The sequence below is a fragment of the Pseudonaja textilis genome, chromosome Z (assembly GCF_049901715.1).
Source record: "Pseudonaja textilis isolate UNSWEBS1 chromosome Z, rPseTex1.2, whole genome shotgun sequence".
Taxonomy (NCBI): domain Eukaryota; kingdom Metazoa; phylum Chordata; class Lepidosauria; order Squamata; family Elapidae; genus Pseudonaja; species Pseudonaja textilis.
In genome coordinates this window covers 54,788,825-54,802,163 of record NC_142008.1, presented here as the reverse complement: position 1 = coordinate 54,802,163, position 13,339 = coordinate 54,788,825, and the positions used below count along the sequence as shown (strand labels likewise).

Here is a 13,339-nt window from a genome sequence, read left to right as displayed (position 1 = left end):
ATCTTTTGCTGGCTTTTCTTATCTAAAACAACAAAGGCATTTCCTCAGAAACTTTTATAAATTAAAACTAAAGAAAGTTTAATAAATGTATGAAATTATCTGGAAGTCATTCTTTCTTCATATTTCACATCAAAATCTACTATACACACAGAGTCGGTGATAAGACTAAAGATCTCTGATAGCTCAGAAAGTTTCTCAAGCAAGAATATAGTTGAAACATGCTTTTGGGAAGAGTGAACCAGAATTACTTCTAAAAATATAGAAGTTGCCCTTCTGCTTTACAATCAATTGTTTTTTCCTTTATATTAAGCTTCACATTTTCTAACAAGTTCCTTCTTTTTTTGAGAGAGAGAAAATACATTTAATATAATATTCTGAGACTAAGTTATTTTATATGGATATATTTTCTACTATTTTTAGTTTGCTATATTCATTTGCAACTGTATATTAAGATTTATTCATTAACTACAAGATGAGAATCTACCAAACACAAGCTGAAACTGCAGCAATTTTGCTTATATATGATTGTTAATAATGCCTGAGGATTATTGTATTCTAGCACTGAAATTATTTAATAACTGTGAATTATATATTTGCTAATTTTTTACTGTCTAATACATTGGTTACTAAATCTAATTACCTTCTCTATGTCTGTTAAAAAGGATACTCTGTGTTTTCAAAATCAGAATTATATTCTCAGGATCTGGACCATCGATAATTTTAGAGGACTTTGTGCAGAGAAATTCATATCCTTTATTGACCTTTTCAAACATATCCTGTAGTTTTTTAAAAAATGTAAAGAAAATGAATAAAGAAAATGTATATAAATACTACCTGAAAATAAATTTAATGTCGCAAAAAAGTAATTTTTTTAGGAGTAAGCATACATAATTTTCAGTAATGCTGTTCCTTCTTTTTTTTATTCTACAATCTATTATCTGTCAAAAAACTTGCATTATGCAAATACTAAATACAGTACTTGCTATAGCATAATGTCGGTGTTCTGAGTAACACACTTATTGAAAGCAGAACTCTGAGGCAGGTAGATTCCTCAAAGAACATTTTTATTAGACACATCATTTCAGCACAGCCGGTGAAAACCAGCTCTAAAAGTTCACAGTTTTCACCTAATTAAAAGTGTAAAACTCCCCCTCCCAGCTATCACCAGTCACATTGTTCAATGAATATAGCTGGCAGGCTCCACTCCTCCACCACCAGTCACGTGTTACGATGACCTTGGTTCCCACAGGAAAACTTTTTATTTTGACTGGTAGCTAGATTATCTGACTATCTACTTCCCCCTCCCTTCCCCATCTCAGGCTTTATGGCAACTATGAGGCAGCACAAGATGGCTTCAGCCAGGTTTGCTTCAGAGTTGACACAAATTCAGAGCTTGTCCACAACCTGATAGGGTAATTATGATTTCTAAGGGCAGTAATAAGCTAATCTTAACTCTGACAACATTTCGCCTTTACTCACACCTGTCTCACCTCAAGTTTGATCTCCCTATACTTATCCTGCTGCAGTTTGAAAGACTCTTTTCCTTAAATATTAAGTGGAGATCTTTACTTCTTTATAGATTAACTCCAACAATTAACCAGACATATCACAGAGAAAGGAATGCCTTTCAACTGAGTTAGAGCCTGCCAACAGCTCTAATTATTGCATTTTGCAACATTTTTGCCATTTTGCAGCAAAAAATGCCCACTGGATAAACTGGATTTGGACTTATGACCATGTGATTTGCTTAAAAATCACTCACTGACTCACTTAATGACCTAAGTAAAAACAGTTGTAAAATTGTGTCGTGGTGATTCAACTATGACTGCAAAAACTATGGTGAAAATTCCAGGCTCAATTGTGGTTATAAGTCAAGGACTACTTGTATGAAAATATCTTCAGGAATACTTGACCACATGAAAGAATGAATTACCCATTACTCTTTTGGGACAAAAATGTGGGAGGGCACAGCTGCAAGGAAATTATTAAACAGAGAAATGACAACTTCAGTTCAGATTGGATTTCTTTAAACTAGCTTAGAATCAAGTCAGCATAAGCATACAACAGCAAAGCTTGAACGGTAAATGTAGATATTTTAAGGTTTTTTTTCTTATGGGATTAACTGACTTATTCCAGGTTCTCCATAGCATCCGCCTCTTTCCTAATTCATGGATCTTTATTTATAATATTGCTTAATTAAGAATATTTATAAGCTTGTAAGTGAATTTGTGATGATCCAGCCTAATAAATGTTAGTTAACATGGATTTTGGATGAGAGAACTAAGAATATACAAAGAAATGCATATATTAATGAATTCTATTTTGTAAAGTAAGTGGGAAATCTTAACATACTAAAGGTTCTGTTATTGGATTAGGATACAAAAATTTCTCTAAGCATCACACATATTTAATATAAGATACTTACCCGACCTTCTGGATTCTTGTCAGGATGGTATTTCTGAGCCAGTTTAAAATAAGCTTTCCTGATCTTACTTTCATCATGTCTATAAAGTACAGAAAAGATTATATGTATTGCCTATAATTCAATAATCTTGTTAGTCGGAAGTAAAAACACGTTTGTAGTTACCTTTTGCATGTATAACATTAAATATATTTAAATTTTAACTTCAGCAACAGAATCTTTGAAATAATTGATCTGATCCACTCAAATTATACATTTTGTATAACATCCAAGTCTGTACCTTACACTATGCTGAATTCAGACAGCAGTACAAAAGCCTTAAATCCATTCATTTTAGAATGCTGGTTTCAATTATATTTTATAACTAGAAACTTACAGCCCTTGACCCTTTGGTAGATTCAGAACTTCATAAGCATCATCTATGGACATTGTAGGCGCCTTCTTTTCAACCTCCTTCTTCCAGGTTTCTAGAGTATCTTTTAAGAGTTTAACCTAAATATACAAGATTTCTGTTTAGCTTTTCCATGTAAAGGCTTTTTATGCAGTATTCACTCTTCTAATATTTCTAACTATGTATGGTAGCTATACCTAACAAATTTAGGATGGTGAAGTATATGGACCATAACAAGCAGGGTGATAGTAGTAAACATATGGGACTAGAATTTTCTAGTTTGGTGAGGAGGGCAGCGGAAGCCATAGCGAAGAGACGTGGACGAGCGGAGCTCCATGAAGTCCCGTCTATTTCTCCTGCTTGGAGAAGCTATATAGGGCCAAGTCACCCTGGAGAGGTGACAAAGAAAGAGGGGGTGCTTTGGAAGTAGCGAGGAGAGCACAGTCCCTTTGTTTGACCCAAAGAAAACCCCTTTATCTGGTGGAAGAGAGGATGGCCATAATGGCTGAACCAAATCTGTGACAGCTGAAAAGATCTTGCAACAGTGTGTACAATGTGAGTGAGAAATCTCTAATTTTTGCTGTGAAATATTCCGTAAAGCACCCTCTAAGGAGAGTGAGACTCAACTGAAGTGGTAGTAGGGTTTTTCCCGAGCCACAAAGAAAAGCGGCGACTAAAATTGGGGGTGAATATTAGACCCAGAAAAGAAAGAACAAACAGAAAACGTTAAAAATATTAAAGACAAGGGATTAGACTGGACTGGCTAGTTTTTCAGCAAACTAAATTGTTTTAAAATATTGCACTATGCATTGGTTATCATCTTGAAGTGAGGGAGTTTGGAAAAATGATTAAAACAAGAAAATAAAAAGAAAATAGCAGCGGGGCCATATCTGCAGCTGAACTGGAAAAAAAAGACTAAGAGTGATGCCTCCTGGCCGGGGAAGACATTACAGACATGGGTAAGCAATAAGTTAAGATCTGTTATGTCTAAAAGAGAAGCTGAAGACATCTGCAATTGATTATATTTGCTGTTTGGAGACAAATCTGATGGGCAGTATGTGAGTGTGAGTGTGGACTAAGAAGAGATGGCTAATAGACTAATCAACAGAATGATCTGTGAACTGCTGGAATATTGGCTCTTTTTTCCCCGTCTTGGTATGATAGACAATTAAGAAATTGGGATTTTGAAAGACTTTTGGGTAAAACTTTAAGATAAAGTAAAACAAGGCAAAATGTCACAAGAAGAAATAAATTTATTATTAAAAGGAATATTATTAATGTCCCAAAACTTTCAGGAAGAGATGACAAGAAACCATAGGGAGATAAAACAATTGATTCGAGATATAATTGTGAAACCAGAGAGCGATGAACAAACGGCACTGAATAAACAATAAGGATCTCAGGAAATAGAAGACAAAATAGAAAAGAAAAAAAGAAAAGACAGGAAAAATATGACAAACGATACAAAAAGATTAAAAAGAGGAGATAGTAAAAACATATGAAATAGAAAAAGCAAATTATAGTTTAGATATTTTTCGTACTTCAAGAGACCAAAATATAAAAGAGGTTAAACAAAAAGATTCTCACAAAAGTGAGGAAAGAATCAGTGAAAGGCCTTCTGAAGACTCAAAGGTATGAAGAAGTGATTGAGATAGAGGAAATACCTGGGTTGAATGCGAATGAGGCAAGAAGAGACAAGATCCCAGGGAAGGAGTGAAGGAGATGTGCCAAAAAGTTAATAAAAGTTTTTTGGGGGAAAATGGGCAGGAGTTGAGGGATAGATGTAGAATACCTTTTAAGCCAGGAGTTGTGTGTAAAACTAGGAGAGACACAGAACCAAGAAATGGGTAAAATAGCACTATGTATATCTCTATATAACAACATTGAAGTATTAAATAGATTAGAAACTGAAAGATGACTGTATGTATCTATCAATAGTTAGATAATAGAAGAAAACGACAGAAATTAAAAGGTTAAGAAAATGATTAATCAAATACTGAAAAATTATTAATATGAGGAATTATTATCAATATGTTATTATAACTATGATTAATACTGCTATCACCAATAGATTTGCTATATAACAACAGCCAAGCATTAAGTAGATTAGAAACTTAAAGATGATGGTATGTGTCTATCCATAGCTAGATAACAGAAGCAAAAGAGAAAATAAAAGGTTAAGAGAATGAGTAATTAAATACTGAAAAATTATTATTGCAGAAAACAAATATTATCAATATGTTACTATAATGATAATGATTATTGCTATCAATACACTGTTCACGTAGATATTAAGTTTGTTTTCTTTTAATGTAATCTCAAGAAAATGTATAGTTATATTTGAAAGAGACTGCACTTGGAAAATACACTGTACTTTGTAGGGAAATGGAAATTTATATACAACAAAAGGAAAGAGATGGAAAGAAAGAGAAATGGAGAGATGAAGGGACAGAGGGAAGTGGAGTAGAGGAGAGGAGAAAGGTTGAGGGAAGAAGAGAAGGAAGGAGACAGAAGAAGGAAGTAGAGAGGGGAAAGGAGAAAAGTGGATGGAAGGAGAGGAGTAGGAAAAAGGAGTGGGAATTGGAGAAGAGAAGAGGGGAAAGGAAAGGAAAGGGGAGGAGGGGGAAGGAGAGAGGGGAGAGAAGGAGGAGAGAGAGGAGAGGGAAGTGGAGGGGAGGAGAGAAGAGGGAAGGACAGGGAAGCAGAGGGGAGAAAGGAAAGGAGAAGGAAAGAGATGAAGAGATGGACTGTCAATGTAAAATTGAAAATATGATGTATTATAAAGGAAAATGCATAATAAAAACATTTAATAAAAAGAATTTTCTAGTTTGGGAGAGAGGGCTCTTGTTAAAAATTCCTTATATTATACTTTCCATGTCTTCCGGATGATAAATGGCTATGGTGCTAATTTTCAATAACATGGTCACAAAAGCTCTTTCAAAGAGTTATTTTCAAGAAGAATGAAGAGGAATAAACTATTATCTTATTTTTCCTTTATTTCATATTTTTTGAAAATTTGAAAGAATAATGTCAATTAATTTAAATTAAACATATAAACATTTATGTCACAATTGGAGCATGATCACCTGACAGCCATGATCTCATGTTTTTTGGCATACAAATCCCCAATGTTAGAAACTACAAAGATGACCACAAATTGACTTACAGGATCTTTAACTGGCCAATCAGGAAACCGAAGTTTATCACAAAGATGTCTGAGGTAATAAATATTGCAAAACAGCTCATTTTCCAGTTGAGGATAATTGATAACTGGAATGGGGCAGTACTGATAAAGTGCTCTTGTATTACTTTGAAGACGAGGGGTGAAGTCAGCAAGATGTGCCGCTATCTTCTCTATCATTAGGCGCCTGCAAATTGCAAATATCTCTTTAATCAAAGAAACATTAACATTCTGTCAAAAATTGATTTTTCTTATCAGACATTAAAACTGCTACTTTGTGACAAGCTGCAAAGACATCTAATGAATTAATTATAGGCAGCACTTGTCAATGGGAATACAATGAAAAATGTATTTTGTTTTATACAGGATATGTTAAGTTAATTACCTCATTTCATTGCTCCAAATGGCTTCTGGAGTATCAAATTCACCCAAAAAAATTTCAGAAAATTTTTCTGGTTCATAGTTTTCCAAATAACACACCATAGCTTCTGGGAGGATATGCCCCAAGATGCTTCTCTGAACTATATCTTGACCTTTTGCCTAAAAAAAAAGGAAACCAGGAACAGAAATAAGTGTAAATAAACATGCTAACATATGTATTAAAAAGTTTCTTATTTTCTAGTAACAAAATCGTGAATACTTTTCCAGACATTCAGTATAATTTATTCTTAAGCGTTTGAGATATTTATTATATTTGAATGCTCTCCATTTCACCTACAGGTTGCCCTCAATGTCTTACAACCTAATAAAAATAGCAAAATAATTGCTTTACCCATCATGATGCCCACCTATTTATGTCAGATTTTAATATTAGTTGACAGGATGTGAAATTTAGCAGGTCCAAAATGACTGAACTGCAGCTTTATTTACTTGAACTATGAGATAGTTTGTTGACTGATTAGCCTTATGACCTACAACCATATCAATAATATAAAGCAAAAATAAAAATACAGAATACATGTCCAGGATAAAATAGATAAAAAGAAAATATAGAAATATAGAAACGAAATAAAATATATGTTTATATGTTGTAAATATAAATACAAAGAATCAGTATTCAGGTAAATTCATCATCTTTATAGGATGTCTCAATATAACAGATTCTTAGACCAAATGCCCCAACTATAAAATTAGCAGTTCTGCTCACAATGTATAGATTCCAGTGAGTTGTGCTTTCAAGCAGGGATGTTAAGTATCAAAGGCTAAGAGGGGCATATAGTTGACAAACAATAAATGATCAATATGTTTGATGGCTGAGACACCACATATAGATGTCCACTCATGATATGGCAGATGATAGAAATATCCTTATTTGTCCATGAAATCTACCAATTCAAATCCAATGCTAGAATAGCCTATTTTTGAGAATTGGGTTAGACTTATTGACAGGTATTTTTTAAGTTGAAAAATTGTTTGGTTCTTAGGTAAAACAACTATTTCTTTTAGTAAATGTATATCAGTCTCCTATCTTTTAAATACTTTATGTTTTAAAAATTTCCCTTGCCTGGGAGACAGTTAAGAATAAATAATTTTGAAATAATTTTGGAAAATTGGATTATCCAGGAATTGGACTGAGCCATACTTATTCCGCTAAACATTTATCGGATAGTCTGTAACAGTCCATTGAATGGATCTTCTGCCAATATGCAAAATTTTTAATTATGAATTGGTTATATATGAAGTGGATATCTGATTCTACTGTGACCTGGAGGGCTGACATGATCTTATCAATTCCTAGAATGTTTCTTAAAAAACAGTTCTGATCTTGTTCATATGAGGTAGTTTTGGTAAGGTCCCACAATTCTGCATTGTAAGTCAGAATTGGGATTATTTTTGCTATGAAAATTTTCAGTACAAACCTCTCCTAAATAAGTTTTAAGGTTCCTTATTTATCTGCCAATTATATTTCATCCTATTTTTTGCTAAATACCATCATTTTAAATTTGATTTTATTGATATTTAGAAAGTTAACAGCACAGCAGATATTTAGTTTTCACATTAGTCTTCAGGTCAATTTGAGAGTGCACCATTAGAACTATATCATCAGCATACAGAAGAATATTAATGAATTTATTATGGATCTTTTAACTACTTTTGAACATTAAAATACCAGGGCTCAGAATACAATTCTGTCCAACACCACTATGGGTAGATAAGCTCTTGGTAAAGCAGTAACATCTATACAGGCTTTCAAACGAGTGTTTGAGTATAGGGCTCTGACCAAGAAAAAAAGTAAGAGTAAGAATCTGGATTTCATGCTTAACTTAGCCAATTTCTTCCACAAAATGTTTCTGTTCATAGTGTCAAAAACAGTACTGACATCTAGAAAGACGGTAAACAGTTTCTTATTATTCATTAGTTGTTTTGTTATCAGAGGGCATAAAATAAAACAAATGTCTGTTGTGAAGTGCTCCAGTTTAAATCCAACTTGTTTCTCCATTAAGCAATTTATTTCCATTACCCAGAATTCTATTTTGCTCAAATATTTAAAAACAAGTATTTCTTCAATTTTCCTTTCTATCAATATATCATAATTAAATTATGATAATTAGATTATTTTCTTGAGGATTTTTTTTACATTAACCTATTTAGTTTCTTTAGAGTTGATTTCTCTCATTATAACAACAAAATAATTTGAGCACTATATAAACAGAATTCTTTGGTGTAAAATAATTACATAGATAGATAAATTTTATTATCGGTAGATCAGCAACTATACCTAGTAAAAGGTAAAAATATTTTGTTTGCAGCAAAAAGTTAAGAGAGTACAAATAATCAAAATAATGCTTAATACAATATTAGGATTGGCTTATTTGCAGAAAATTTAACTGTTCGTTTTTACTATTAATATATCTTACCTCTTCAGATTTGAAAGCTTGTTTTGAGTGTGAGTACTTCAAAAACCTAAAAGATAAATGTATTTGATTAAATGCCATGAATTATTAATAATTCAAGTACTATTAAGCTAGCATTTCTCACGTATTTTCTGCAGTCTTAGGGTTCAGTGAGAAATAATGATTAAAAAAAGTTTCTAAGTTTGCACATCTTAAAATGCTAAGGTTCACAGTGGTTAGAATTCAGCTTATTGGTCATGCTAATATACCATGAGCTTTAGATAGATTTTTATGCAGACATTCACTGAGAATTATTTCAAAGGGTTTCCCTGGGAAAAAATGTTGAGGAAGAATGCTCTAAACTTTAACTCTTACTAGTAATTTAATACTATATTATTTAGGGAATGCGTTATCATCAGATTGACTCTAATCACCACTACAATATGATGGCTTAGTTTGCACGTATTGCCAAGAGATAATATGGAGAGTAAAGCTATCTATCCTCAGAAAGAAATAATGGTTTACAATAAAACAAAATGGTTTTATGAAATACAAAGGTTCGCAATAAAACACAATTCAAAATCCCTTTGATTTGCAATTTCTGGTTTGTGTACTCAAGGCTTGCTGTTTGTATATTGTATCTTTCTCATTTCTTCTAGGGATAGGTGGAAAAAATAAGCGGGAAATGGCTGGATCTTTTGACTGACCTTTAAGAAAAGTTCGGCTTCCATATTGATCTAGGATTGAATAGCATGCTAAATCAAAAATAAAAGACTTACGGATTGCTAGATTGTATGTTACTCAAACTAATATGGAAATTTTGTTTTCACCTTGCAACAGGGAGCACATTGGAACCAGTGTACATCATAATGAAGAAGAATATTCCACTGAGATAAAGACGAGGTAACTGTGGATTGTCTTGCATGATATGGAAGAGTAATATGGCAACCTTCTCAACAAGAATGGGATCAAAAGTCAGCAAAAGCTGTAGTGTAAAAAAAGTTAAATATTTATTTAAAAATTAAAATATTGTTCAGCAACTATCCAAAACATTACTCACTTAAAAAAACTCATGAACATGTAGATTATGTTGAAAATTAAGCAGGAAATAAAATATGCCTGAAAAGCAAGATGGAATGTCAATTTACCTGAATGATATGAGGAAGGCAAGTGTTGTCTGAGAGAAGCCTCTTCACCTTGGGTAAAGGTCTTATAATAGCATTGTCCTGATCTCTAAAATAAATATATTTTTCTAATCAGTATATTTGTACAAAATCATTTGCTTCTATTGTCTTTTGGCTAATAGCAGATGTTCTTTTGTGCTTCATATTCTTGTTTTTTCCTAGAAAAAACTCTTTACTAGCTCAACATATTATAGAGGTTGACTTCCTTTACAGTGAAGAATTATGCTTTTTGGAGAATGGCTTCTTGAACAGTTTTTCACTATCTTCATTCCCAGGAATGGACCATTTAAGATGGGGTGTTAAACTCAAGGCCCATGGCCAGATACGGCCTGCAGGGTGCTTAGATCTGGCCCGTGGGACCACCCTAGAAACAGCAAGGGACCAGCCCTCCCGAGCTGTTTTCACTGGCCGAGCGCTCGAGCCATGAGTGACTTTGAGCTGGCCATGCCCATCCGCCCCACCCCCCCGCCCAAGGTCAAACACAAACCTGATGTGGCTCTCAATGAAATCGAGTTTGATACCCCTGCTTTAAGACTTTTGCAATAATGAAAAATATTAGTGATCAGAAATCTAAGCTCCTTACCTGCTGGGAAAATAGCTACACATTGTGACAAGCATGTTGAGAATAAGTGTAGCCAGATCTGTCTCATTTAGCACAGCTTGTCCAGTGGCCAGTAGACACCATTTCAACTGAGGAATAACTTGCAATGGTCGCCACCCATCCATGCCTTGGGCCCAGCAGCGTGTTTTTGAAGTCAATTTTCCTTCTGTCCACAATTCCTGCATCTGAATTAGAAATTGAATACTTAATAAATACTGTTTTTGGAACAGTACTTTGACAATTCTTCAATGTTTGAATGCAAACCGGAGCTGGAGCTGCATTTAGAAGCCCTTAAAGCTTGTTCAATTAGCCATGAGGAGAAATCCCTGAGGAGGGGGCCCAAGGAGCAGAATGGAAAATTCCACAGACTGGCTGTCTCCAGAGAAGAGAAGAGCGGCAGGGGATATCTGATTACAGCTAAGCAGAAAGCCCAACAACAGACACCATGCTTCATTTGTGGACAAACAACTCATTTGAAGAAAGACTGTTTGCAAAGGGACTGTTTGCAAGACAGAAGAAACAGTTTGCAAGAAAGACAGTTAACTTGATAGGCTGCTGTTGCAAAGTCAGCTATTGCAGGAGAGATCAATGGCTAATAGACAGTGGTGCTAGCCAAACAAGTATTAATAATGTTAAATTGTTTTACAGGATAGATGCAGCTGCTGGAGACACAGTAGCCTTGGCAAATGGCAAGAAGTCATTGGAAGAGGCAGTGTGCAAATTCCATATTTGGAAACAAGGTTTAATAATTTTTTATGTGTGCCAGAAATGGAACATAATTTGCTGAGTGTCTCTAGGTTAGACAAAGAAGGAGACCGTATTTGTAAATGGACAGTGTCTTATAAAGAAAAATGGAATTGTATGTGCAAAAGGCATAAAGCATGATAACCTTTATATGTTACAGGACAAAAAAGTTCGAAGTGCACAAACATTTGGCAATGTTGCAAAACATGATTCATGTGTTTATCTTTTGCATGGGAACTTAATCATGCCAACTTTAAAGTTGTTCAAAAGAGAGAGCAGTATGCAGAAGGATTGCATTTAAAGGGATGTAAGGCATATTTGGTTTATGCAGTATGCAAAACATCAAAGTCCAAGGCATTCCCAGTAAGCAAGAGTAGCACGAGACAGACAACAAGAGCTCTAGAGCTGGTACATTCAGACTTGGTGGAGCATTTTTGCATTTAGTCTTTGCATTTCTTCCCTGTCACCAATGGCTTTTTCTTTCCTTCTCTCTTTTGCAGTTTGTACTATTATATCCATCTGGCCAATTTTGTTTGTTTCTTGTATGCAATATGTGACAATTGGGCTACTTTTGTGACTGTATGTAATATGTTTTGGTCTACTTTAATGACAGTTGGCCTGTAACTCATCTAATTGTCTTTCTGGGATGTTGAACACTTCAAATCTGTTCTTAACTTCAACTGCATATGCCAGGGAATCTTCTTGACATTAAATTTCTGACTTTTGGGTGTATGTTTGACATTGCAATATCTGAAACTTACCTTGGCAGCTAACAGTTCATGATCTGAACCACAAACAGCATTACAGAATGTTTTCACAGTGAACATGGAACTTTTCCACCTCTTATGGCATAATATGTAGTCAGATTGGTTTTGATGTTCTACGCTTTGGTGAAATCCAAGCATATAGTCACCACTTGGGTTGTTCAAACCATATGTACATTATGCTTAGCTGTTGTTCGTGGCATAGCTGAATCAAATGTTCTCCTGCCTCATTTCACATCTAATACATATTATCTCAATATCCCAATCAAGGAACTGCTAACAGTAAACAGCTAACAATAAACAACCCAACCAATGAACTACTAAGACCATTCTCAAAACTGACAGGGCAAGCCACTAGAATATATATTAAGAGGAAACTCCTATCCCTACTAGCACTGATGATATTACCTAATTTGGTAATGAAACAATGCCAATGCCAATAATGAATGCAAGAAAACCACCAAGCTCAGAGAGCACTGAGGACTCCACATATGAGTTCATCATTTATAAACATACTTCCTGAGAAAGATTACAAGGCCATGAGCCAACACTATATTATTGTCAATATGAAACAAAATTCTTGAAAGATACCTCATTAAAGCTGTATGGGCCTCTTCTCTCTTTCTCTGCATTGCCATAATACCATTCTTTTTCACTATCTCTTTTCATATCTGGTGCTGCTTCAATAACATTGCTCTTAAAAAGAAAAGTAAGTTTTGCATCACATAACTAGAAAATAGTTTACAGTTTAAGAACCAATTTATATGTACAAATGTCACTGTATTGTTAGAAAATGTACACATAGTCGGACTCATCAATTTTTCAAGTTACTGGACCAAAGGATGAGAACTTAACTATACAGGGAAGGGTGGATGAACTTTATATGACAGGTGTCTTAAATGACACAATTAGTAATCAAACCCAAGTCTTAAAAAAATACATTAAATAACTTCCCAATTTTGAACAGGCTAAGTTTCAAATTAATTCTAATATGATAAATATTTTTGATTTTATAAGAACCTGCATACAAAGCTTAAAAAAATTAAAATGACATACTTGGAAAGGTACTGTTGCCCTGCTTATGTGAAGATGGGCCAGAGTAAGCAGATCCACAAGGATTCTGATACCATTTGAATCCATAAGCTCTTTAACATTTTTCTGTAATAAGAGTGTAAAGAATTTATAAGAAATCACATACTTTTAAAAATGATTTTTTTC

At 34.0% G+C, this 13,339-nt stretch overlaps 1 protein-coding gene across 6 annotated transcripts in view; it reads right to left on the bottom strand.

Moving 5' to 3' along the window:
• DNAJC13 (DnaJ heat shock protein family (Hsp40) member C13) overlaps positions 1-13,339 on the bottom strand; it is a 151,803-nt gene that overhangs the window by 40,877 nt on the left and 97,587 nt on the right. For all 6 annotated transcript variants that reach the window (XR_015740156.1, XM_087916707.1, XM_087916708.1 and 3 more), the window contains 11 exons: positions 13,178-13,279; positions 12,713-12,817; positions 10,596-10,798; positions 9,977-10,061; positions 9,659-9,813; positions 8,853-8,898; positions 6,380-6,534; positions 5,980-6,181; positions 2,799-2,914; positions 2,426-2,504; positions 641-776 (listed from right to left, as the gene is read on the bottom strand). Coding sequence is in view for 5 of the 6 variants with exons in the window: in XM_087916707.1 (XP_087772833.1) it covers positions 641-776; positions 2,426-2,504; positions 2,799-2,914; positions 5,980-6,181; positions 6,380-6,534; positions 8,853-8,898; positions 9,659-9,813; positions 9,977-10,061; positions 10,596-10,798; positions 12,713-12,817; positions 13,178-13,279 (1,384 nt within the window). In the remaining variant the exon portion in view is untranslated. The remainder of the gene's footprint in view (positions 1-640; positions 777-2,425; positions 2,505-2,798; positions 2,915-5,979; positions 6,182-6,379; positions 6,535-8,852; positions 8,899-9,658; positions 9,814-9,976; positions 10,062-10,595; positions 10,799-12,712; positions 12,818-13,177; positions 13,280-13,339) is intronic.